This window comes from Hylobates moloch, unplaced genomic scaffold, assembly GCF_009828535.3.
Source record: "Hylobates moloch isolate HMO894 unplaced genomic scaffold, HMol_V3 SCAFFOLD_12, whole genome shotgun sequence".
Taxonomy (NCBI): domain Eukaryota; kingdom Metazoa; phylum Chordata; class Mammalia; order Primates; family Hylobatidae; genus Hylobates; species Hylobates moloch.
The window spans coordinates 39,514,504-39,540,680 of NW_026652287.1; the positions used below are offsets into that span (position 1 = coordinate 39,514,504).

A 26,177-nucleotide genomic window follows, 5' to 3' on the forward strand; every position below is an offset into this window, starting at 1 on the left:
TTTTTTTTTTTTTTTTTTTTTTTTTTTTTTTTAGTAGAGACAGGTTTTACTATGTTGGCCAGGCTGGTTCCTAACTCCTGACCTCAAGTGGTTCACCCACCTCGGCCTCCCAAAGTGCTGGGATTACAGGTATGAGCCACCACGCCCAGCCCTCCCCCCCGTTTTTTGTTTGTTTGTTTTGTTTTTTTTTTTTGTTTTTTTTAGACAGAGTCTCACTCTATCACCCAGGCTGGAGTACAGTGGTGCAATCTTGGCTCACTGCAACCGCCATCCCACTGGTTCAAGCGATTCTCGTGTCTCAGCCTCCCAAGTAGGGACTATGTCCAAAGCTTGTCCTTATACTGGGTGATAAATCATGTCTCTACCAAAGGAATTGGTATCATATAGACTCTCTCTTTTTTTTTTTTTTTTTGAGATGGAGTTTTGCTCTTGTTGCCCAGGCTGGAGTGCAATGGTGTGATCTCGGCTCACTGCAACCTCCGCCCTCTGGGTTCAAGTGATTCTCCTGCCTCAGCCTCCCGAGTAGCTGGGATTACAGGGACGTGCCAACATGCCCAGCAAATTTTTGTATTATTTTTAGTAGAGGTGGGGTTTCACCATGTTGGCCAGGCTGGTCTTGAACTCCTGACCTCAAGTGATCCACCCGCCTCAGCCTCCCAAAGTGCTGGGATTACAGGTGTGAGCCACCACACCCAGCCAATATAATATAGACTCTCTAAGTTACTCATGGAGGATCCAAGGAGGAATACAAATGTAATTAGGAAAATATCTAGACTCTTAATTTATTCTTATTTTTTGAGACAGAATCTCGCTGTGTTGCCCTGGCTCGAGTGCAGTGATGAGATCTAGGCTCACTGCAACCTCTACCTCCTGAGTTCAAGCGATTCTCCTGCCTCAGCCTCCTGAGGAGCTGGTACTACAGGCACCAACCACCATGCCTGGCTACGTTTTGTAATTTTAGTAGAGATAGGGTTTCGGCATGTTGGCCAGGCTGGTCTTGAACTCCTGTCCTCAAGTGACCCATCCACCTCAACCTCCCAAAGTGCTGAGATTACATGCGTGAGCCATCGCGCCCTGCCTCCCTGCCCCGCCCTGCCTTCAAGGTGGAATTCTAGGTCTGCTAGCAGGGGAGTGGGCCCGTAGAGGGCGTGGGTAGCCTGGCCTCTCCCTGCAGTCCGGACCAGAGGCGCCGGGACACCAGTGTTTCCTAAACTCACCTGCTGTGAAGGGAGATGTTCAAGGTTGTTGTCATGCATGTGGCCAAACGTGTGTACAGCCAGGGTTCCAGGATGGGGGGGGAGGCGGGGCTTTGATGAATAAGGTCTTGACCCTCCTAAACGGCGTCTGGATCCTGGAGCAAGCGTTCTGAGGTTCCCCAGGCTGAGCGCCCATGGAGGAAGTTAGGACACCTGGCTTCAAATCCCTAAGCAGTCGTTTGCTGCTCCAGCTACCATGCGGGAGTGTCTAGTGGGAGGGCTGTGTGGGGGACCAAGAGGAGGATGAAGTCACAAACGCCCCTGTGACCTCACTGGGTGTGGTGGGCAACATGATGGCCCCTTTCCCCCAAATGTCCACCTCCTAATCCCCCAAACCAATAAATATGTTATCGTTATAAATTGAATTGTGTCCCGTCAAAATTATTATTATTATTATTATCGTTTTTTTGAGACAGAATCTCACTCTGCCGCCCAGGCTAGAGTGCAGTGGCGCGATCTCGGCTCACTGCAAGCTCCCCCTCCTGGGTTCACACCATTCTCCTGCCTCAGCCTCCCGAGTAGCTGGGGCTACAGGCATCCGCCACCACGCCCGGCTAATTTTTTGTATGTTTTAGTAGAGACGGGGTTTCACCATGTTAGCCAGGATGGTCTCGATCTCCTGACCTCGTGATCCGCCCGCCTTGGCCTCCCAAAGTGCTGGGATTACAGGCATGAGCCACCGTGCCCGGCCCCAAAATTATTATTATTGTTGTTGTTTTGAGACGGATTCTCGCTCTGTTGCCCAGACTGGAGTGCAGTGGTGCGATCTCGGCTCACTGCAACCTCTGCCTCCTGGGTTCAAGGGATTCTTGTGTCTCAGCCTCCCAAGTAGCTGGAATTGCCGGCATCCACCACCACGCCTGGACAATTTTTGTATTTTTAGTAGACACGGGGTTTCGCCATGTTGGCCAGGCTGGTCTTGAATTCCTGACCTCAAGTGGTCCACCTGCCTTGGCCTCCCAAAGTGTTGGGATTACAGGCGTGAGCCACCATGCCCGGCTCAAAATTATTTTTTTGTTAATTTTTTTTTTTTTCAGAGAAGGGGTCTTGCTCTATTGCCCAGGCTGGGCTGGAGTGCAGGGGTGCAATCATGGCTCATTGCAGCTTCAATCTCCTGTGGGCTCAAGTGATCCTCCCACCTCAGCCTCCTGAGTGGCTGGGACTGCAAAAGCACACACCTCCATGCCTGGCTACTTTTTTTTGTTTCTGTAGGGGTCTTGCTATGTTGCCCAGGCTGATCTTGAACTCCTGGCCTCAAGCAATCCTCCTGCCTCATCCAAAGTGCTGGGATTATAGCATGAGACACCACACTGGGCCCTATCAAAATTCTTATGTTGGGAGGGGGGAGGGACAGCATTAGGAGATATACCTAATGCTAAATGACGAGTTAATGGGTGCAAGAAATCAACATGGCACATGGATACATATGTAACAAACCTGCACATTGTGCACATGTACCCTAAAACCTAAAGTATAATAAAAAATAAAAAATAAAAAATAAAAAAATTCTTATGTTGAAGCCCTGTCTCCCAGTGGGTTGGAATTTGGAGATAGGGCCTTTGGGGGGTCATTAGGGTTAGATGAACTCATGAGGATGGCCCCCACAAGATGGAATTAGTTCCCTATAAGAAAAAGACAAACCAGAGCTCTTTCTCTCTCTCTGTCTGCCATGGGGGGAATGCAGCAAGAAGGCATGGCAGGAAGAAATCCCTCAGCAGGAACTGAGCTAGCCAGCCACCTTAATGTTGGATTTCCCAGCCTCCAGAAATAGATCTCTGCAGTTTAAGACGCTGCCCTTTAGTGTTTCCTTATAGCAGCCTGGGCTGACTTACATTTGTTACATGGCAAAAGGGAATTAAGTTTGCAGATACAATTAAGGTTGCTAGGCCTGATGCGGTGGCTCACGCCTGTAATCCCAGCACTTTGGGAAGCCGAGGTGGGCGGATCACCTGAGGTCAGGAGTTTGAGACCAGCCTGACCAACATGGTGAAACCCAGTCTCTCCTAAAAATACAAAAATTAGCCAGGCTTGATGGTGGGCCCCTGTAATCTCAGCTACTATGGAGGCTGAGACAGGAGAATGGCTTGAACCCAGGAGACGGAGGTTGCAGTGAGCTGAGATCACGCCATTGCAGTCTAGCCTGGGCAACAGAGCGAGACTCCATCTCAAACAAGCAAACAACAACAACAAAACGTTGTTAGGCTGGGCACAGTGGCTCACGCCTATAATACCAGCACTTTGGGACGTCAAGGCAGGTGGATCACTTGAGCCCAGGAGTTCGAGACCAGCCTGGGCAACATGGCCAGACCCCTGTCTCTACAAAAAATACAAAAATTAGCTGGGCATGGTGGTCCATGCCTGTAGTCCCAGCTACTCAGGAGGCTGAGGTGGGAGGATTGCTTGAGCATGGGAGGTGGAGGCTGCAGTGAGCTGAGATCTTGCCACTGAACTCCAGCCTGGGTGACAGAGCGAGACCTTGTCTCAAAAAAAAAAACAACAAAAGAATTAAGGTTGCTAAACAGCTGATGGGAAGATGGTCTCACTCTGTCACCCAGGCTGGAGTCTAGTGGCACAATTAAGGTCAATCCCCTTGACCTCTCTGTTCAGGTGGTTCTCCCACCTCAGCCACCTAAGTGGCTAGGAACACAGGTGCGGACACCACGCCCAGCTAATTTTTAAAAATTATTTTTGGCTGGGTGTGGTGGCTCACACCTGTAATTCTAGCACTTTGGGAGGCCAAGGTGGGCGGATCGCCTGAGGTCAGGAGTTTGAGACCGGCCTGGCCAACATGATAAAACTCTGTGTCTACTAAAAATAACAAAAATTAGCTGGGTGTGGTGGTGCACGCCTGTAATCCCAGCTACTCAGGAGGCTGAGGCAGGAGGATCACTTGAGTCCAGGAGTTCAAGACCAGCCTGGGCAGCAAAGCAAGAAATTTTTCTACATAAAAATTTAAAAATTAGCCAGGTGTGGTCATGTGCACCTGTAGTCCCAGCTACTTGGGAGGCTGAAGGGGGAGGCTCCCTTGAGCACAGGAATTAGAGGCTGCAGTGAGCTATGATTGTGCCACTGCACTCCAGCCTGGGTGACAGAGTAAGACCCAGTCTCTAAAAAAAAAAAAAAAAGTAGTCAGGCACGGTGGTGTGTGCCTGTGGTCCCAGCTACTCCAGAGGCTGAGATGGGAGCATCACCTGAGCCTGGGAGTTTGAAGCTGCAGTGAGCCATGATTGTACCCCTGCACTCCTGCGTGGGGAGGGGACAGAGTGAGACCCTGTTTCAAAAACCAAAACCAAAACCAAAACCAAAAAAAAAAAACCTGACAAAATCATATACATGTAGGTGTATATGTATTAGTCAGCTGTTGCCATGTGACGAATTACCCCCCACCAAAGGTTGGCAGCTTAACACAACAAACGTTTATCATCTCACCCATGTTCTGAGCATTAGGAACTCAGGAGCCGCTGAGCCGGGTGTTCCTGTGATTCAATGTTTGAAGTATAAGAGTCTAAGATTCAGGATTCAGGTACTGGGATCCAGTTGTTCCGGTGGAGGGATCCACAAAGCTTGGACTATCCAGGGAATTCAACTGATGGAATTGCAGTGAGATGTTGGCCAGGACAGCAAGATCCTCTTCCAAGCTCAGTTACATGGTTATTGGCTGAGTTCCTCACCACATGGTCCTCTCCATAAGGCTGCTCACGGCATGGCCACCGGCTTCCTTCAGAGCAAATGTTATGAGAAAGCGAAAGAGAGAGAGAGAGCATATAAGCAATAACCAAGATAGTAGCGACAGTGTCTTTTTTTTCTTTTTTCTTTGAGATGTAGTTTTGCTCTTGTTGCCCAGGCTGGAGTGCAGTGGTGCAATCTCGACTCACTGCAACCTCTGCCACCCAGGTTTAAGCAATTCGCCTGCCTCAGCCTCCTGAGTAGCTGGGATTATAGGTGCCCGCCACCACGTCTGCCTAATTTTTGTACTTTTAGTAGAGACGAGGTTGCCATGTTGGCCAGGCTGGTCTCGAACTCCTGACCTCAGGTGATTCACCCGCCTCGGCCTCCTAAAATGCTAGGATTATAGGCGTGAGCCACCGCACCCAGCCTTTTATTTTTTTATTTTTTGAGATGGAATCTCGCTCTGTTACCCAGGCTGGAGTGCAATGGAGCAATCTTGGCTCATTGCAACCTCCGTCTCCTGGGTTCAAGTGATTGTCCTGCCTCAGCCTCCCAAGTAGCTGGGATCACAGGCATGCAACACCACGCCCAGATAATTTTTGTATTTTTAGTAGAGATGGGGTTTCACCATGTTGGCCAGGCTGGTCTCAAACTCCTGACCTCAAGTGATCCGCCTGCCTCGGCCTCCCAAAGTGTTGGGATTACAGGTGTGAGCCACTGTGCCCGGCCTACAGTGCCTTTTATAACGGAATCTGGGAAGTGATGTAGGATCACTTCTATTGTATTCTCTTAGAGAAACCCACTCTGGTACAACACGAGAGGGGCTACACAAAAGTGTGAATTCTACTAAAAAAAATTTTTAACACCTCTGCTGGCAGGAAGAGAGTGTGAATTCTTTCTTTCTTTCTTTCTTTTTTTTTTTTTTAATTTGAGACGGATCTTGGCTCTCTGCAACCTCTGCCTCCTGGGTTCAAGTGATTCTCCTGCCTCAGCCTCCCGAGGAGCTGGGATTACAGGTGTACTCCACCACACCCAGCTAATTTTTATATGTTTAGTAGAAACAGGGTTTCGCCATGTTGCCCAGGCTGGTCTCAAACTCCTGGGCTCAAGTGACCTTGAACTCCTGAGCTCAAGTCATCCTCCCATCTCAGCCTCCTGAGCAGCTGGAACTACAGGTATATGCCATCATGCCCAGCTAATTGAAAATTTTTTTGTAGAAATGGAGTCTCACTATGTTGCCCAGGCTGGTCTCAAACTCCTGGCCTCAAGCGATCCTCCCACCCTGACCTCCCAAAGTGCTGGGTTTATAGACATGAGCTATCCCACCTACCCTGAATTTTCTATTTTTTCTACAGTGAATTTGAATTACTCATTGCGGGTTGAACTGTGTCCCCCAAAAAGATGTGTTCAAGCCCTAACCCTTGCAACGTGAGAATGTGACCTTATTTGGAAATACGGTCTTTGTAGATATAATCAAGTTAAAATGAAGTTACACTGGATTAGGGGGTGCCCTAATCCGATGACTGCTGTCCTTACAAGATATGGAATCGGCCGGGCACAGTGGCTCATGCCTGTAATCCCAGCACTTTGGGAGGCCAAGGCGGGCGGATCACAAGGTCAGGAGTTCAAGACCATCCTGGCTAACATGGTGAAACCCTGTCTCTACTAAAAATACAAAAAATTAGCCAGGCATGGTGGCGGATCCCTGTAGTCCCAGCTACTCGGGAGGCTGAGGTAGGAGAATGGCGTGAACCCAGGAGGCGGAGCTTGCAGTGAGCTGAGATCGCGCCACTGCACTCCAGCCTGGGTGACAGAGCAAGACTCCATCTCAAAAAACAAACAAAAAAAGGCCGGGCGTGGTGGCTCATGCCTATAATCCCAGCACTTTGGGAGGCCGAGGTGGGTGGAATCATGAGGTCAGGAGATCGAGACCATCCTGGCTAACACAGTGAAACCCCATCTCTACTAAAAATACAAAAAAAAATTAGCTGGGTGTGGTGGCGGGTGCCTGTAGTCCCAGCTACTCGGGAGGCTGAGGCAGGAGAATGGCGTAAACCCGGGAGGCCGAGCTTGCAGTGAGCTGAGATCATGCCACTGCACTCCAAAAAAAAAAAAACATGGAATTTGCACTTTGGGAGGCTGAGGTGGGTGGATCACTTGAGGTCAGGAGTTCAAGACCAGCATACTGAAACCCCGTCTCTACTAAAAATACAAACATTAGCCAGGTGTGATGGTGTGCACCTGTAATCCCAGCTATTCTGGAGGCTGAGGCAGGAGGATCACTTGCAACCCAGGAAGCGGAGGTTGCAGTGAGCCGAGATCATGTCATTATTAGTAACAGCTGGGGAAACAGAGCGAAACTCCATCTCAAAAAAGGATGGAAATTTGGGCAGAGACACAGACACACATAAGGGAGCATACAGTATGAAGATAGGCAGGCAATGGAGTGATGGGTCTATCATAAGCCAAGGAACACCAAGGACCATGTGCGGTGGCTCACACCTGTAATCCTAGCACTTTGGGAGGCTGAAGGCTGACGAATTGTTTGACCCCACGAGTTCAAGATGAGCCTGGGCAACATGACGACATCTTATTTCCACAAAAAAGAAGTAATAATAATTAGGCCAGGCACTGTGGCTCACATCTGTAATCCCAGCACTTTGGGAGGCTGAGGTGGGCAGATCACCTGAGGTCAGGACTTCGAGACCAGCCTGGCCAACATGGGAATACCTGGTCTCTACTAAAAATACAAAAATTAGCAGAGTGTGGTGGTGCACGCCTGTAATACCAGCTACTCTGGAGGCTGAGGCAGGAGAATCGCTTGAACCTGGGAGGCAGAGGTTGTAGTGATCCGAAATCGAGCCACTGTACTCCAGCCTGGGAAACAAGAGCAAGACTCCCATCTCAAAAAAAAAAAAATTAGCCAGGCATGGTGGCATATGCCTGTGGTTCTAGCTGCTTGGGAGACTGAGGTGGGAGAATTGCTTGAACCTGGGAGGCAGAGGTGGCAGTGAGCCGAGATCGTGTCACTGCACTCCAGCCTGGGCGACAGAGCGAGACAGCATCACAAACAAACAAACAAGCAAAGAAACAAACAAAAAGTTAGTTGGGCATGGTGGCGATTGCCTATAGTCCTAGCTACTTGGGAGGCTGAGGTGGGAGGGTCACTTGAGCCCAGGAGGTGTAAGCTGCAGTGAGCCGAGATCGCACCACTGCACTCCAGCCTGGGCGACAGAGCAAGACCCTGTCTCAAAAAAAAAAAAATTAGCTGGACATAACAGTGCATGTGCCTGTGGTCCCTGTGGTCCCAGATACTCAGGAGGCTGTGGTGGGAGGATCGCTTTAGCACAGGAATTCGAGGCTGCAGTCAGCTACGATTGTACCACTACACTCTAACCTGGGCTGCAGACTGAGATCCTGTCTCTCTCTCTCTCTCTCACACACACACACACACACATACACACACACACAAATTATTTCAAGCCATCCTGTTTGTGGTAATTTGGTCTGGCAACCCTAGGAAAAGGATAATTTGAAAAAAAAAATTGAAATTTTAATTTGAAAAAAAAATACAGAGGCCGGGTGTGGCGGCTCACACCTGTAATCCGAGCATTTTGGGAGGCTGAGGCGGGTGGATCACTTGAGGTCAGGAGTTCGAGACCAGCCTGGCCAACATGGTGAAACTCTGTCTCTCCTAAAAATACAAAAAATTAGCCGGGCGTGGTGGCAGGCGCCTGTAATCCCAGCTACTCAGGAGGCTGAGGTAGGAGAATCGCTTGAACCCAGGAGGCAGAGGTTGCAGTGAGCTGAGACTGTGCCACTGCACTCTGGCCTAGGCAACAGAGTGAGACTCCGTCTGAAAAAAAAATAATAAAAATAATAAAACTCAGAAAATTTAGAAGGGGTTATAAACATGGACTCCCTCCCCTGCTCCCATTTTATAGATGTGTAAACTGAAGTTCAAAGAGGGAATCATTTCCTGGCTCTTGGAACTGTGGGTGTTGGGAAGCAGCCCCTTGTCCCTTCCCTAGGGGTAGACTAAGGTGGTCCCATCGCCACCCACCCCCTTTGCAGTAAAAACCACAATAAAAGAGCTTAGAAAATTTATTCCTTTTGTTCTTTTCCTTTGAAATAACACACACAGGCAGGGAGGCGGGGCGCGGTGGAGGTCGAAGGAGGTGGAAGCGTGCGGAAGTCCTCCAGCCCCTCCCCAAATCCCAGTTCCCCTTTCCAAGTCCCTCCATGGGGTCTCCAGATTATCCTAAGCTCAGAATCCAACTATGAAGTGTAGAATGTACGGGCGTAGGGGAGGAGGACTTTGCTCCTCTCTCTGGTAGAAAAATAGATCTGGAATGAATTTGGGGATTTGGCGGGTTTTTTTTGTTTGTTTTTTGCATCATCGGGTGCTTGGGTTTACGGAAGGGTGGTCTTTGCCGATTTTCTCCTGGTTTTCAACTCTGGAAGCCTGGGGAGGCGCTGGTAGTGCTGGGGTGGCGCTGGTAGTGCTGGGGTGGGGACACCCCTTCATGGGTCCCTGGCCTCAGACTGTCTCCTTGCCAGCCTCCAGGAGTGAGTGATTCCTCGGACCCCTTGGAGGGACACAGCTCTGGGGACTATTTGCCTAGAAGGTGGGAGGGGGATGGAAGATGCTGTGAAGTGTGTGGATGCAGGGAGTGGAGTGGTTCCAGGAGGGGGTGGCCATGCAGAGGTGGGGTGAGGGGGAATCCAGCATCCGTGCAGGTCGCAGCCAGGATCTGGGCTTCCTTCCCCACAGGCTCTCTCGACCATGCAATTTCATGTCATGAGAAGTCGGCTCTGGGCATCAGTGTGTGTGGGATACTGTGTGACTGGGCTGCCAGGATCTAGACTTGGGGCCTGAACATGTGGGACCCGGCGCCTGGAAGATTCAGATCAGAAACCAGGGGTTAAGGGCTTGGGATTCAGTGCCTTGGAATATCAGGGTCTGCCTTCAAGAGATGAGGTTTCAACACTGAGGGACTGGGCAGAGGGACTGGGGATCCAGAATCTGGAATCCAGCAGCTGCATTTGCCAGGATCCACTTGCTGTGCCACTGGGGCCCCCACACTTGTTTTAGGAGCCAGAATCTGGTGGGTGGGGGCTTAGGAATCTGGGATCCAGTGCCTGGGGGTGGAAGGTGTAGCGCCTGAAATGTAGGGATCTGGCAGTCAGAGCAGAAGGATCTGAGACCCAGTGTCGAAGTTAAAAAAAAACAACAACAAAAAACCAGTGCAGGAATCCAGTGGATGGGGTGAGGGGATCTGGGATCCAGTGATGGGGGCCCCAGGATCCAGGCATTGTGGTTGTCAGGATCCAGTGGTGAGGTTTGTTGACATCCAGAATCCAGCAGCTGAGCTTGGAGATCCAGGGCTCGAGGCATGGGGATCTGGGTTTGGGGATCTAAGATCCAGTGTTTCACTAGGACACTGGATCTGGTGCCTGAGGGAGGCAGGGTCTGGGTGTTGAGGTACAGGGAATCCGTGCTTCTGTGGTTGGGGTGTCGGGATCCATTCACTGATTTGTGTGGGATCCAGTGGTTAAGACGTGGAGGTCCAGGATCCAGTAGGAGGCGCAGGGAAGTGTGGGATCCACCTTGGGATGTGGGGCTGCAGGATCCAGTGATTTGGGCGATGGGGATTAAGGGCTGGGGTGTGGATAATCTTGGATCTTGTGGTTAGGGTAGCACACTTGAGTTGCTGAAGTAAGGGATCCACAGTTATGGTTACAGGAGGATCTGGGATCTAGTGGCTGAAGGGTGGGGATCCATGACCCAGTGGTTGGGCATAGGAGTCTAGGATCCGGGATCTGGGTACTGGGATCTCGTGGCCAAAGAGTGGGGATCCTGTGGTTGGATCATCAGTCTCCAGTGGCTGAGGTGTAGGGGGGTGAGGGATCGGGGGGACGGGCTCCGGGTCCCTCACCTGGACGTGACCCCCAAGGCCTGCTTCATGTTCTCGTAGACCACATAGGAGATGCTCACAGCTGGAATAACCTTCATGAAGTTGGGGGCGATCCCCCGGTAGAGGCCCCGCATGCCCTCCTGGGACAGGATGTGACGTAGCAGACCCAGCATGGACAACTGGGGGCCACCCTCGATGGAGGCTGGGAGGGGGCGGGGGGGGTACCAGGTAAGGCCAACATTCCCCTTTCACTTCCCCCTCCTACCCCCCAGGGTTGGGCCAGGTGGTGTCATTGCAGCACGAATGAAGGAGGTTAGACTAACAGTGGGACCTACCACTCAGAGTCGAGACTTGTATTGACCTTGGAACTGGCTGCTCATCTTTTCGTGCCAAGTTTGGGGACAATTAGAAATGGAGCAGGTATGGGTGTGCAAGGTGAGAAAGGACAGAAATGTCCTCCTCCTGGAGCCAGGTTCCCTCTCTCCTCTCCCAGCTGACTCCTACTCATATTCCCAAACCCTATCCCACAGCCAGCTCCCAGGGGACTCCTCCTTGGTGCTCCAGTCTAAGTCAGGCTCCTCCCTGCCCTCCACTCACTTTTTGTTTTTTAGACGGAGTTTCGCTCTTGTTGCCCAGGCTGGAGTGCAATGGTGCAATCTCGGCTCACTGCAACCTCCGCCTCCCGGGTTCAAGCAATTCTCCTGCCTCAGCCTCCCAAGTAGCTGGGATTACAGGCACGTGCCACCACACCTGGCTAATTTTTTTGTATTTGGTAGAGATAGGGTTTCACCATGTTGGTCAGGCTGGTCTTTTTTCCACCTGTCTCACTCGACCTTTTGGATGATCCCCCCGGCCTCCAAATCGGGATTACAACTGACCACCCCGGCCAGGCGACAGAGTCTCTCTCTTGTTGCCCAGGCTGGAGTGCAAAGGCACAATCTTGGCTCACCAAAACCTCTGCCTCATGGGATCAAGTGATTCTCCTGCCTCAGCCTCCCGAGTAGCTGAGATTACAGGCATGCGCCACCTTGCCCGGCTAATTTTTTTGTATTTTTAGTAGAGACGAGGTTTCTCCATGTTGGTCAGGCTGGTCTCCAACTCCCAACCTCAGGTGATCTGCCCGCCTCGGCCTCCCAAAGTGCTGGGATTACAGGCGTGAGCCACTGCACCTGGCCCTTGAACTCTTAAGCTCAGGTGATCCACCTGCCTCGGCCTCCCAAAGTGCTGGGATTACAGGCGTGTGCCACCATGCCCAGCCCTTTTTTTTTTTTGAGACAGAGTTTTCACTCCTGTTGCCTAGGCTGGAGTGCAATGGCACGATCTTGGCTCACTGCAACCTATGCCTGCTGGGTTCAAGTGATTCTCCTGCCTCAGCCTCTCGAGTAGCTAAGATTACAGGCGCCTGCTACCACACCCGGCTAATTTTTGTATTTTTAGTAGAGACGGGGTTTAGCCATGTTGGTCAGGCTAGTCTCAAACTCCTGACCTCAGGTGATCCACCCACCTAGGCCTCCCAAGGTGCTGGGATGGTAGGCGTGAGCCACTACCCCTGGCCCCCAACCACTTTTTTGAGACAGGGTCTCACTGTCACCCAGGCTGGAGTGTGGTGGCATAATCATAGCTCATTGCAGCCTCAAGTGATCCTCCAGCCTCAGCCTCCCAAGTTGTTGGGACTACAGGCACCCGCCACCACGCCTGGCTAATTTATTTCTTCATTTTTTAAAAAAAGATGGGGTCTTGCTATGTTGCCCGGGCTGGTCTCAAACTCCTGGACTCAAACGATTCTTCCTCTTTGGCCTCCTAAAGTGCCGGGATTACAGATGTGAGCCACTGTGCCCGGCCTCCTTCTCCCTTTTTTTTTTTTTTTTTGAGGCGGAGTCTCGCTCTGTCGCCCAGGCTGGAGTGCAGTGGCCCAATCTCAGCTCACTGCAAGCTCCGCCTCCCGGGTTCACGCCATTCTCCTGCCTCAGCCTCTCCGAGTAGCTGGGACTACAGGCGCCCGCTACCACGCCCGGCTAATTTTTTTTTTTTTTTTGTATTTTTAGTAGAGATGGGGTTTCACCATGGTCTCGATCTCCTGACCTCATGATCCACCCGCCTCGGCCTCCCAAAGTGCTGGGATTACAAGCGTGAGCCACCACGCCCAGCCTCCTTCTCCCTTTATACAACCCTAAATCAATACTTAATTCCAGAATGATTTATTTAGCATCTTCCTTCCTCTCCAGCCTGTGAGCTCTATGAGGGTGGGGACCGTGTCTGTCTTGTGCACTGACACATCTCCAGTGAAAATCACAAAACACAAACACTAAAATTCTCAAGAAAATTCTCAAAACAGATTCAGGGAGAATGGGAGGGTAGTGGTGGAGGAGACAGGGGGGAAATAATTCATAAAAGAAAAATACAGACAAAAACAATAACCGCTCTGGCCCTGATTGCTCCCTCCCTACCGCTGTTCCTAGCCTCCCGCTCACGATAACCCAGGCTTACAAATTAGAGTTCAAGTTACCAGCCTGGAAATGCTAGACATTTGCCAGCGATGACATCCCAGCTAAGTCTGCAAGGGCTCTCTTCCTGTACCCACTGCACCTGTTATCCTAGTTAATCCTCAGCTCCATGAAAGTCAAGGACTTCCATTTCAACGTCACAAATGGGGAAACTGAGGCCCAGAGAAGCCCATCCAAATCCAGGAGGGTCCCAGCCCAGGGCTCTACCTGGGAGAAGCTGGGGCCCAAGCGATGAGATTCCCCCTGCCCCATCCTCCCGCCCAGGCCTCACCTTGTGCCTGCATGCGGGTCCGGACCAGGGCCAGGGGGTAACTGGCTATCTGGCCGCAGGTGCTGGATATGGTACCGCAGGCCAGGAGCACGAGGATGCCTGGGTCTGCCGAGTCATGGCTGTACTGCTGAAGCCACCAGTTCTTCAGAGTCTGGAGTGGAGAAGGGAGTAGGGAGGGTTGGGGTGGGTGACCCCAGGGCCCTGGCTTCAAAGGCCTGCTGGCCAGTTCTGTATCCCATGACAGCTGCTACTAGCTGAGCACTTGGTACCTCCTAGGGGCCGGGCCAGCCCTTTCCCTGAGTCCCCTCACCCAGTCTTCATCTGGACCCTCTCTGGTAGGTGGAATAAGGGTCCCCTGTACTGACTATGCCCTAATCTCTGGAACCTCTGCATATGTTACCCAAGATGACACAAAGGACTTTGCAGATGGGATTCAGTTAAGGATCTTGAGATGAGATTATTTTGGATTATCTGAGTGGCCCAATGTCATCACAGGGGTCCTTCTTTTTTAAAAAATTATTATTATTGGCCGGGCGTGGTGGCTCACGCCTGTAATCCCAGCACTTTGGGAGGCAGAGGTGGGCGGATCACGAGGTCAGGAGATCGAGACCATCCTGGCCAACACGGTGAAACCTCGTCTCTACTAAAAATACAAAAAATTAGCCGGGCGTGGTGGCGGGCGCCTGTAGTCCCAGCTACTCGGGAGGCTGAGGCACGAGAATGGCCTGAACCCAGGAGGCGGAGCTTGCAGTGAGCCAAGATTGTGCCACTGCACTCTAGCCTGGGTGACAGAGTGAGATGCCGTCTCAAAAAAAAAAAAAAAATATTATTATTATTATTTTGAGACGAAGTCTTGCTCTGTTGCCCAGGCTGGAGTGCAGTGGTGTGATCTCGGCTCACTGCAATCTCTACCTCCCGGGTTCAAGTGATTCTCTTGCCTCAGCCTCCTGGGTAGCTGGGACTACAGGTGTGTGCCACCACACCTGGCTAATTTTTTGTATTTTTAGTAGAGACGGGGTTTCACCATGTTGGCCAGGATGGTCTCAATCTCCTGACCTCATGATCCGCCTGGCTCGGGCTCCCAAAGTGCTGGGATTACAGGAATGAGCCACCATACCCGGCCTAATTATTTTTCTTTTTACAGAGATGGAGTCTCACTATGTTGCCCAGGCTGGTCTCAAACTCCTGGGCTCAAGCGATCCTCCCCCCTCGGCCTCCCAAAGTGCTGGGATTACAGGCATGAGCCACCATGCCTGGCACAAGGCCCCTTCTTTTTTTTCAGAGACGGCGTTTCATTCTTGTTGTCCAGGCAGGAGTGCAACGGTGCAATCTCGGCTGACTGCAACCTCCGCCTCCCGGCTTCAAGCGATTCTCCTGCTTCAGCCTCCCAAGTAGCTAGGATTACAAGCATGTGCCATCACGCCTGGCTAATTTTTGTATTATTAGTAGAGATGGGGTTTCACCATGTTGGCCAGAGTGGTCTCAAACTCCTGACCTCAGGTGATCCACCTGCCTCGGTCTCCCAAAGTGCTGGGATTACAGGCATGAGTCACCATGCCCGGCACAAGGGCCCTTCTAAGAGTTAGAAAAGTAGGTATAAAGACAGAAGCAGAAGCAAGAGAGAGATTGGAAGATGCCATGCCATGCTGCTGGCTTTGAAGATGGAAGAAGGGACCACAAGCCAAAGAGTGCAGGTCGCCTCGAGAAGCTTTTTCAAGGCAAGGAAACAGATTTTCTCCTGGAGCCTCCAGAAGGAATGCAGCCCTGCCAACATCTCGATTTTATAAAGCCCAGTAAGACCCCCATTTTGGATTTCTGACCTCCAGAACTGTAAAGATATACATTTGTGTTGTTCTTTTTTTTTTTTTTTTTTTTGAGACGGAGTCTCGCTCTGTCACCCAGGCTGGAGTGCAGTGGCGCGATCTCGGCTCACTGCAAGCTCCGCCTCCCGGGTTCATGCCATTCCTGTGCCTCAGCCTCTCCTAGTAGCTGGGACTACAGGCGCCCGCCACCATGCCTGGCTAATTTTTTGTATTTTTAGTAGAGACGGGGTTTCACCGTGGTCTCGATCTCCTGACCTCGTGATCCGCCCGCCTCGGCCTCCCAAAGTGCTGGGATTACAAGCGTGAGCCACCGCGCCTGGCCCATTTGTGTTGTTCTAAGACACTAAGTTTATAACTTGTTTGCTTGCAAGAAGGGTAAAGAATAAATTAAAAACAACAACAGCAACAAAAGGCCGGGCATGGTGACTCACGCCTGTAATCCCAGCACTTTGGGAGGCTGAGGCAGGAGGATTGTTTGAGCCCAGGAGCCTGTGACCAGCCTCGGAAACATAGCAAGACTCTGTCTCTACAAAAACAAACAAACACACAAACAAACAAACAAAAAAACTGGATGTGATGGTGCACACCTGTGGTCCCAGCTACTCAGGAGGCTGAAGTGGGAGGATTGCTTGAACCCAGGAATTCAAGGCTCTAGTGAGCCGTGATGCACTCCAGCCTGGGCGACAAGAGTGAGACTCAGTAAAAAAAAAAAAAAAAAAAAAAAAAAAAAGGTCAGGCCTGGTGTCTCACACCTGTAATCCCAGTGCTTTGGGAGGCCGAGGTGGGCGGATCAGTTGAGGTCAGGAGTTCGAGACCAGCCTGGCCACTATGGCGAAACTCCATCTCTACTAAAAATACAAAAATTAGCCAGTGTGGTGGCAGGCACCTGTAATCCCAGCTACTCAGGAAGCTGAGGCAGGAGAATTGCCTGAACCGGGGAGGTGGAGTTTGCAGTGAGGCAAGATCACACCACTGCACTCCAGCCTGGGCAATAAGAGCAAGACTGTCTCAAAAACAAACAGACAAAGAAAAAAACACTCTCCAACGACACTGCCTGTGGCAGATGCTGTAAGTACACCACCTTCATCCCTTCCCACTCCAATTCAGACCTGCTGACTTCTTACTGCCAACATCTACCCAAAGACTTTGCTTGTGGACTTTCTCTGAACCCAGGCCAGCCTGCTCTGACCACTTAGGAATGGGCAGGAAGCACTGGGAAATTAGCATCTCCAGATGCAACCTTCAAAAGACTGACCTGGTGTATCAATACCCCAGCTCCCTCATCTCTCTGGTGCAGCATGTCCTATGCTGCCTCCCACAGATCTCTAGAAGGCTAGAACTCCATTCGCTAGGAATAGTAACTTGCTAGATAACATACTATTATGGGTTGAATCATGTCCCTCCTTTGGGGGGGAACATGTTGATGTCCTAACCCCCAGTACCTTAGAAGGTGACATTCTTTGGAAATAGGGTATTTGCAGATCTAATTAGTTAAGATGAGTAGGGTAACAGGGTAGATCCTTAGTTCAGTATGACTGGTGTCCGTAGAGCAGAAAGACAGAGACACACACGGAGAAAGACAGCCAGGTGACAGCAGAGGCAGAGATCTGAGTGAATGTATCTACAAGCCAAAGAATGTCCAGGGTTGCTGGGAATAAGCAGAAACTGAAAGAAGGAAGGAAGGAAAGATTCTCTCCTACAAGTTTGAGAGGGAGTATGGCTCTGCTGACACCTTGATTTTGTACTTCTGGCCTCTGGAACTGTGAGACAATAACTTTGTTGTTTTAAGCCAACCAGTTTGTGATACTTTGTTACAGCAGCCCTAGGAAACTAACATACTCATATTGTATGCATTGATGCATTGACTTCCTGTCTCATTACCTCCCCAGTAAATCACTTGCCCTCACGTCCCAGTTTCAGGGTCTATTTTGGAAGGATCTCAAACTAAGACCAAAACTATTATTATTATTATTATTGAGACAGGGTCTCGCTCTCTCACCCAGGCTGGAGTGCAGTGGTGAAATCTCGGCTCACTGCAACCTCCGCCTCCTGGGCTCAGGTGATCCTCCCTACCTCAACCTCCCGAGTAGCCAGGATTACAGCTGTGCACCACCACACCCGGCTAATTATCTTTATTTTTATTTTATTATTATTTTTTGATACAGTCTCTGTCGCCCGGGTTGTAGTGCAATGGCACCATCTCGGCTCACTGCAACCCCACCTCCCAGGTTCAAGTGATTCTCCTGCATCAGCCTCCCGTGTAGCTGGGATTACAGGCATGTGCCACCAGGCTTGGCTAATTTTTTTGCTTTTTTTTGAGACAGAGTCTCATTCTGTCGCCCAGGCTGGAGTGCAGTGGCACAATCTCAGCTCACTGCAACCTCCACCTCCCGGGTTCAAGCAATTCTCCTGTCTCAGCCTCTCAGGTAGCTGGGATTGCAGGCACACACCACCACACCCGGCTGATTTTTGTATTTTTAGTAAAGACAGGGTTTAACCATGTTGGCCAGGCTGGTCTCCGCCTCCTGACCTCAAGTGATCCGCCTGCCTCTCCCTCCCAAAGTGCTGGGATTACAGGAGTGAGCCACCACGCCCGGCCCTATTATCCCTATTTTATAGGAAAGAAACTGAGGCTCAGGGGAAGTTACTTGCCCAAAGCTACAAAATAAAGGTGAGAACCAACATTCACAGCTGCATGTGAATCTAGAACTGTGCACCTGAAGACTTTAGGGTGGCTAATCCCTTCTGAAGCCTTCTGCCAAGGTGACTGTAAGAACAAGACCTTCTTTGCTTTGTGGCTGGGAGAGGCTTATAGGCTTCATTTCCTATGCCAATTCTAATCCACCAGAAATTGCTGCCTGAAACTGGAATTGTGTTGAGTGGGACTTAGTGCTGTGATGGATTAGTAACGCCTAGCCCAGGCACAGACTGGGTAAAATAGGCAAGTACTTAACATTATTGCCTTTGCAATTTTAGAAGCCTTCTTTTGGGTCTAGAACAGCACTTGCCAAATAGATGTTTAATGGGTTATTATTAAGATCAATCTGTTGAAAAGAAGTTCTAAAGACGGCCGGGTGTGGTGGCTCATGCCTGTAATCCCAGCATTTTTTTTTTTTTTTTTTTTTTTTTTTGAGACGGAGTCTCGCTCTGTCGCCCAGGCTGGAGTGCAGTGGCGCAATCTCGGCTCACTGCAAGCTCCACCTCCCGGGTTCACGCCATTCTCCTGCCTCAGCCTCTCCGAGTAGCTGGGACTACAGGCGCCCACCACCACGCCTGGCTAATTTTTTGTATTTTTAGTAGAGACGGGGTTTCACCCTGGTCTCGATCTCCTGACCTCGTGATCCGCCCGCCTCGGCCTCCCAAAGTGCTGGGATTACAAGCGTGAGCCACCGCGCCCGGCCGCATTTTTTTTTTTTGAGATGAAATCTCGCTCTCTCGCCCAGGCTGGAGGGCAGTGGTGCGATCTTGGCTCACAGCAAACTCCGCCTCCTGGGTTCAAGCGTTTCTCCTGCCTCAGCCTCCCGAGTAGCTGGGATTACAGGTGCCCACCATCACGCCCAGCTATTTTTTGTATTTTTAGTAGAGATGGGGTTTCACCATGTTGGCCAGGATGGTCTTGATCTCTTGATCTTGTGATCCACCCCCCTCAGCCTCCCGAAGTGCTGGGATTACAGGTGTGAGCCACTGCACCTGGCAATTCCAGTATTTTGGGAGGCCGAGGTGGGCGGATCACTTGAGGTCAGGAGTTCAAGACCAGCCTGGCCAACATGGTGAAACCCCGTCTCTACTAAAAATACGAAAATTAGCCTGGCGTGGTGGCGTACACCTGTAATCCCAGCTACTCGGGAGGCTGAGGCAGGAGAATTGCTTGAATCTGCGAGGCAGAGGTTGGAGTGAGCTGAGATCACACCACTGCACTCCAGCCTGGGTGACAGAGTGAGACTCTGTCTCAAAAAAAAGGAAAAAAAAAGCTCTAAAGACTAGATTAATGTGGCCAGCACTGGGTTAAAAACAAAAAAAAGTTAAATCACTTTACTGACAGACTTCTCGGAGCCTTTAAGGGACAAACACAGATTTTGAAACTCCAAGAGGGTACAAGGTTTCTAAAACCTCTTAGACTTCTGAAGTCCCTTTTTGGGTGAAGAATGCATTAAATAATAAGATTGTGTCTTCTTTCTTTCTTTTTTTTTTTTTTTTTTTTGGAGACAGGGTCTTGCTCTATTGCTGAAGCTGGAGTTCATTGGCATGATCACAGCTCACTGAAACCTCTGCCTACTGGGCTCAAGCAATTCTCCCATCTCAGCCTCCTGAGTAGCTGGGACTACAGGTGTGCACCACCACACCTGGCTAATTTTTTTTTTTTTTTTGAGATGGAGTCTTGCTCTGTCAACCAGGCTGGAGTGCAGTGGCACAATCTCGGCTCACTGCAAGCTCCGCCTCCCAGGTTCATGCCATTCTCCTGCCTCAGCCTCCCGAGCAGCTGGGATTACAGGTGCCCGCCACCACACCTGGCTAATTTTTTGTATTTTTAGTAGAGACGGGGTTTCACCACGTTGGCCAGGATGGTCTCGATCTCCTGACCTTGTGATCCACCCGCCTCAGCCTCCCAAAGTGCTGGGATTACAGGCGTGAGCCACCGCGCCTGGCCACCTGGCTAATTTTTAAATTGTTTTGTAGAGGCTGGCCTTGAACTCCCGGGCTCAAGCAATCCTCCCACATGGGCCTCCCAAAGTGCTGGGATTAGGCACAAGCCACTGCTCCTGGCCGCATCTTATTTCTACTCACAACTCTTTTTTTTTTTTGAGATGGAGTTTTGCTCTGTCACCTGTGCAGTGGCGACAGCTCAGCTCACTGCAACCCCCACGCCCCGCCCTGGGTTCAAGCCATTTTCCTGCCTCAGCCTCCTGAGTAACTGGGATTATAGGTGCCCACCACCACGCTCAGCTAATTTTTGTATTTTTAGCAGAGCTGGGTTTTCACCATGTTGGCCAGGCTGGTCTTGAACTCCTGACCTCAGGTGATCCACTGGCCTCGGCTTCCCAAAGTGCTGGGATTATAGGCGTGAGCCACCGTGACCGGCCTCTACTCATACCTCTTAATGGCTTCCTATTGCACTTAGAAGACCCTGTCCCCTGCCCTGATCAGTTCCCCCCAGACACCTAAGACTTCCACTCCTCCAAAAGGCCGTATTTGTTCCTGCTTCCAGACCTGGGTACTAGATTTGTGTAGGCTCTCTTGTGATAATACGCCCCAACCCATGGCTTCAATGTCACCTTCTTGGAGGCGTTCCTCAACCCCCCTCCCGCCCACTGTTACTGAAGATGACAAATCCTATCTTGTGATCTTCTGAGAGCTTTTCTAGGAGCTGAAACTATCTTATTTGCTGGTTGATTGCCTGCTTTGTTTATGGGAATGGGCATTCCAGGGTGGCAGGGACCATGCTGGTCTCATTCAATACCACAACTGCCACAATCCGCACAGTGCCTAGCACAGAGTAGATGCTCAGTAAATAGTCACTAAGCGAATGAGTGAACAACAAAATGAAGGAACAAATGAATGAGTGAGCAACGGTCTTGTCTGATTTGGTTGTCTAGATGCCAGGTGCTGGGGAGGGCAGGTAAAGATGGCGGGAACAGGGTCTATTAGATCAGAATCAGCTACATAATTTGCAGGATCCAGTGCACAATGTAAAAGGGTAGGGGTCCCTTGTTCAAAAATTATTGGCTGGACGCGGTGGCTCACACCTGTCATCCCAGCACTTTGGGAGGCTGAGGTGGGGGGATCGCCTAAGGTCAGGAGTTTGAGACCAGCCTGGGCAACATGGTGAAACCCTGTCTACTAAACATACAAAAATTAGCCAGGTGTGGTGGCGGGCGCCTGTAATCCCGGCTACTTGGGAGGCTGAGGCAGGAGAATTCCTTGAACCTGGGAGGTAGAGGCTGCAGTGGGCTGAGATCGCGCCACTGCACTCCAGCCTGGGCGACAGAGTGAGACTCTGTCTCAGGAAAAAAAAGAAAAATTAAGAATTTCAGGCCTGGCGTGGTGGTTCACACCTGTAATCCCAGCACTTTGGGAGGCCGAGGCGGGTGGATCACTTAAGGTCAGGAGTTTGAGACCAGCCTGGCCAATATGGTGAAACCCTGTCTCTACTAAAAATATAAAAATTAGCCGGGCATGGTGATGCATGCCTGTAATCCCAGCTACTCGGGAGACTGAGGCAGGAGAATTGCTTGAACCCAGGAGATGTAGGTTGCAGTGAGCCGAGATCGCGCCATTGCACTCCAGCCTGGGCGACAAGAGCAAGACTCCATCTCAAAAAATAAACAAATAAAAATAATTTCAAGATAGCAGCAGCAGAGCATTACACCAAGCGCAGGGCCCTTCCGAGCATGGGGCCCTTTGTGACTTCACAGGTCACATGCCCATGAAGCAGGCCCTGTCTTGCATACAAAGATTTTGGGGGGAACGCTTGGGGACATCCAGGACCATGCTAATTGGGGAGACCTGGCGATCCCACTAGGAGAAGGTAAAAGCAACAGATGAGGCCCCTGGAAGAGAAACAGCAAGAACTGCCTGCACCTGCCTGTGTTGATAAAGGTCTCATGATGCTGGTGATTAGGTGTGGTTCTCATGGTAACAGCAGATGCTCAAATGGGCAGGCCCTGAAGATGACATTGGCTTAGAGACAGAGGCTGGGTCTGATACGTGCTTCGGGGAAGTTGGGTGTCTTTGAGACTCATCTTTGCCTGCATTTTTTTTTTTTTTTTTTTGAGAAGGAGACTCGCTCTGTCGCCCAGGCTGCAGTGCAGTAGCTCTGTCACCCAGGCTGGAGTGCAGTAGCGGGATGTTGGCTCACTGAAACCTCCGCCTCCCAGGCTCAAGCAATTCTCATGCCTCGGCCTTTTGGAGTAGCTGGGATTACAAGCACACATCACCATGCCCGGCTAATTTTTGTAATCTTTGCCTGATCTTATGGTTCTGTCAGCTAGAGTGGTCCCTGACTTTCAGGTGACCCGGGAAGGCTGAACTGCTAATCAAAAGTAAGTGGAGAAGTGGGAGAGTCCAATACCTGGAAGGGTTCCCCAGGATTCCCAGGGCCAAGGTGCTCCTCACCTCATAACTGCCTTTTTCTAGCTATAGCAGGTCAACTGAGCCAGCCCCAGGGGAAGGGGTGTCCTGTGGGCAAATCCCAGAGGGGAGCAGGGAAAGAGGGGAGGGCTGCCCACAGACCTCATAGACGGCCAGGTCGATGCCCGCATAGGGGATGATGCCCAGCACGTTGGGCAGGTAGCCGCGGTAGAAGGCACGGGGCCCCTCCCTCTCCAGGATCCGCCTGGCGCAGTCCAGCAGCCCCTTATACTGGCCCGTCCGGCGCAAGGTCAGCCGCGTCTTCAGCACCTGGGGAGAACCTGGTTATCCCTGGAAAAGCTGCCCCACCAAATCGCTACATCCAGGAATGAAGATACCTAGAAATAGCTACTCCTGAAAACAGATGCCCTGAGAACAACTGAATTTTAAAAACCACCTACTCCAGAATCTTCTGCTATCCCCAAAACTCTGTACCTAGAAATAGTTACACCTACCAAAGTGCATGCATGTGGCACCACCAGTAACTGTCTCCTGATGTCTTTCTTTTATTTTTTGGTCATTTTTGTAGAGATGGGGACTCGCTACATTGCCCGTGCTGGTCTCGAACTCCTGGGCTCAAGCGATCCTCCTGCCTCCACCTCCCAAAGGACTGGGGTTACAGGCATGAGCCATCGTGCCCAGACCTCCAGTATCTTGTTCTCTTCTGCTTTCATATCAGAAACTGTAACTTTCAGCAAGCACACAGCCACTAGAGAGATGACATTTCCCAGATGCCCTGGGTATGTGGCTATGTCACTACATCCTAGCCAAAGAAATAGAAGGAAGAGAAAGAGGTACACATAAGGTTCAGAAAGCATCCTTAGAGGTGGGGAGGTGTTTCCTCTTTTATCGCTTCTTCCTTCTTAGCTGGAGTGTGGAATGTGATGAACGGAGCACAAGCAGCCACATTGGTCCATGAGGTTGTGTAACAACAAGATAGACAGAAAGAACCTGCATCGCTGACACTCTGAAGCTACCATCCCAGCCTGAAATGCTCATCTGTGGACTTTGTTGATGTGATTGAAGTTTTTTTTTGAGCTGGAGTCTTGCTCTGTTGCCCAGACTAAGTGCAGTGACACGATCTTGGCTCACTGCAACCACCGCCTCCCAGGTTCAAGCCGTTCTCCTGCCTCAGCTTCCTGAGTGTCTGGGATTACAGGTGCCCACCACCATCCCCAGCTAATTTTCGTATTTTTAGTACAGACAGTATTTCACCATGTTGGTCAGGTTGGTCTCGAACTCCTGACCTCAGATGATCCACCTGCCTCGGCCTCCCAAAGTACTGGGATTACAGGTGCTAGACATCGCACCCAGCTGACATGATTTAAGTTTTCTGTCACTTTCAGAATCCAAACAATACACTTCATAACCTGAAACCTGAAATAATTTATCTGAAAACATGTAGCTAGGACAGTCTATCCTTAGAAGAGGCATATTCATAAACAGTTGGTGACACCTAGACACGATGTCCCTGGGAACGTGCACCCTATCCTTAGAAGATGCATATTTATAAACAGCTGGCTCCTGTGACTACCATCCAAACAAGGATAACCAACACTACCTTCCCCAGAAATTATATCTCAGTTGTAATACCCAGACAGGCTACACATGAAATTGCATTACTCTGATGAGCTATACTCCAAATCAGAGAGAGACAAAGGTAAAATCCCAATGGATATTGTGAAATGAGGAGTGAGATGGGTACAGCAGGCCCCCCACCCTGCCATGGGGCCTCTGCTGGGGTCCCTCCTTCTCACCTCCATAGGGTAAATGATGGTTTGAGCTGTGGCACCAGCCAGGGAGCCAGCCACGAAGCGTTCCTGCACATGCAGTGTCTCCTGCTGCCCCAGGATGGCCCTCTTGATCTGAAGCAGGGAGACACAGGGATGGGGAGGACCATGGGGGTTGAACCTTCTTTGCACTCCACTGTTCTCCTGGCTTCCAAAGAACTGGCCTGCTGCAGGCATTCATGCAGAGGAGCAGATGCCTGATCCTGGGGACCTGTGTTCACCACCCACCCCCAAGCCAATCCCGTAAATCTTTATGTACAGCCCAGTCTTCCCTATGGCAAGCACATTCCTCCCTGTACCTGCCCTCACCTGTTCATAGGCCATGAACTTGATAGCTGACTCGGGGGCAATCTTGAGTACATTAATACCATTGCCACGCCACAGGGAGCGGACGCCTCCCTCAAGGACCATGCTTCGAAGCCCCCCCAGGATGTTCAGCCGGTTGGTCTTCGAGGCATGGACCTGAATGGGGAGATAACAGCTTGGAGGTCCCCTCCCAGGTGTCAGGCCTGGGGGAGGGGGCAGGTCTCTCCAGGGCCCCTCACCTGCATGAAGACCTTGAGGCGGTCCAGAGGGGCCGTGCCTGTCCGTGACACGGCACCTGCCACTGCGCCGGCCACCAGCTGCTTCCACCACATGCCCGTCAGCTTCTCTTGCTTTGAGAACTCGTCTGGCACTGTCAGGCACTCGCCGATGTCCAGGACCTGAAGATACAGGTGTTGGGGGTGTCATGCCATGGTGGGGACAGGGAGATGTGACTCAGTGCTAAATAGGGGAGTCTCCTCTATGAATCCTAGGATACCCTAGAGTCTGCCAATGACTCTTGCTTGGAGACCCCAGAAGAGTCCTGTTGGGTCCTACCAGGTGTCACCACAGCATCTAACCTAGCAGCCTCCTTAGAAGATCCCCATATCCTGGTCGGGCGCGGTGGCTCAAGCCTGTAATCCCAGCACTTTGGGAGGCCGAGGCGGGCAGATCACGAGGTCAGGAGATCGAGACTACAGTGAAACCCCGTCTCTACTAAAAATACAAAAAAAAATTAGCCGGGCGTGGTGGCGGGCGCCTGTAGTCCCAGCTACTCGGAGAGGCTGAGGCAGGAGAATGGCGTGAACCCGGGGGGCGGAGCTTGCAGTGAGCCGAGATTGCGCCACTGCACTCCAGCCTGGGCGACAGAGCGAGACTCCGTCTCAAAAAAAAAAAGAAGATCCCCATATCCTACACTAAATCCCACCAAAAGATCTGCCAAATCCCACTAAAGGATCCTATTCAAGTATCTGCCACATAAAGATCCCTCCAGGCTGGATGTGATGCCTCACATCTGTAGTCCCAGCACTTTGGGAGGCCCAGGTGGGAGAATCCCTTGGGGCTAGGAGTTCAAGACCAGCCTGGGCAACATAGCAAGATCCCCTCTCTATAAAAATTGGCTGGGCATGTGCCTGTAGTCCCAGCTACTCAGGAGGCCAAGGCGGGAGGATTGCTTGAGCCCAGGAGTTTGAGGTTACAATGAGCTATGATCATACCACTGCATTTCAGCCTGGGCAACAGAGTAAGACCTTGTCTCTAGCAGCAAAAAAAGATCCCTCTAGGGCAAATGATATTCTACTGAAGGATCCCACTCAAGGGTTTTCCATATAATGATTCCAGAAGATCCCTTCAGGGCCATGCAAGATCTTACCAGGCACCTCCCCTATAAGGACCCCAGCAGATCCTTCTCAGGGACCCACGAAATCTCACAGGGATCTCCTCCATATGGAGTCCCCGTGCAGGAATCATTTCCTGTCTAGAATTTCTTTTTTTTTTTTTTTTTTTTTTTGAGAC

General features: G+C 50.9%; 1 protein-coding gene across 6 annotated transcripts in view; it reads right to left on the bottom strand.

The window, feature by feature from the left end:
* Positions 1-1,029: 1,029 nt before the first annotated feature.
* Positions 1,030-26,177, bottom strand: part of SLC25A23 (solute carrier family 25 member 23) — a 29,740-nt gene continuing 4,592 nt past the window's right edge. The window contains exons 5-11 of one of the 6 annotated variants that reach the window (XR_009208935.1): positions 24,905-25,063; positions 24,669-24,821; positions 24,327-24,434; positions 22,672-22,839; positions 13,619-13,769; positions 4,686-4,974; positions 1,030-1,476 (exon numbers count right to left, since the gene is read on the bottom strand). Coding sequence is in view for 5 of the 6 variants with exons in the window: in XM_032169416.2 (XP_032025307.1) it covers positions 4,953-4,974; positions 10,865-11,045; positions 13,619-13,769; positions 22,672-22,839; positions 24,327-24,434; positions 24,669-24,821; positions 24,905-25,063 (942 nt within the window). In the remaining variant the exon portion in view is untranslated. Of the gene's footprint in view, positions 1,477-4,022; positions 4,975-9,014; positions 11,046-13,618; positions 13,770-22,671; positions 22,840-24,326; positions 24,435-24,668; positions 24,822-24,904; positions 25,064-26,177 lie in introns of those variants that run through there. The other 5 variants (XM_032169416.2, XM_032169419.2, XM_032169420.2 and 2 more) reach the window with 5 other exon arrangements.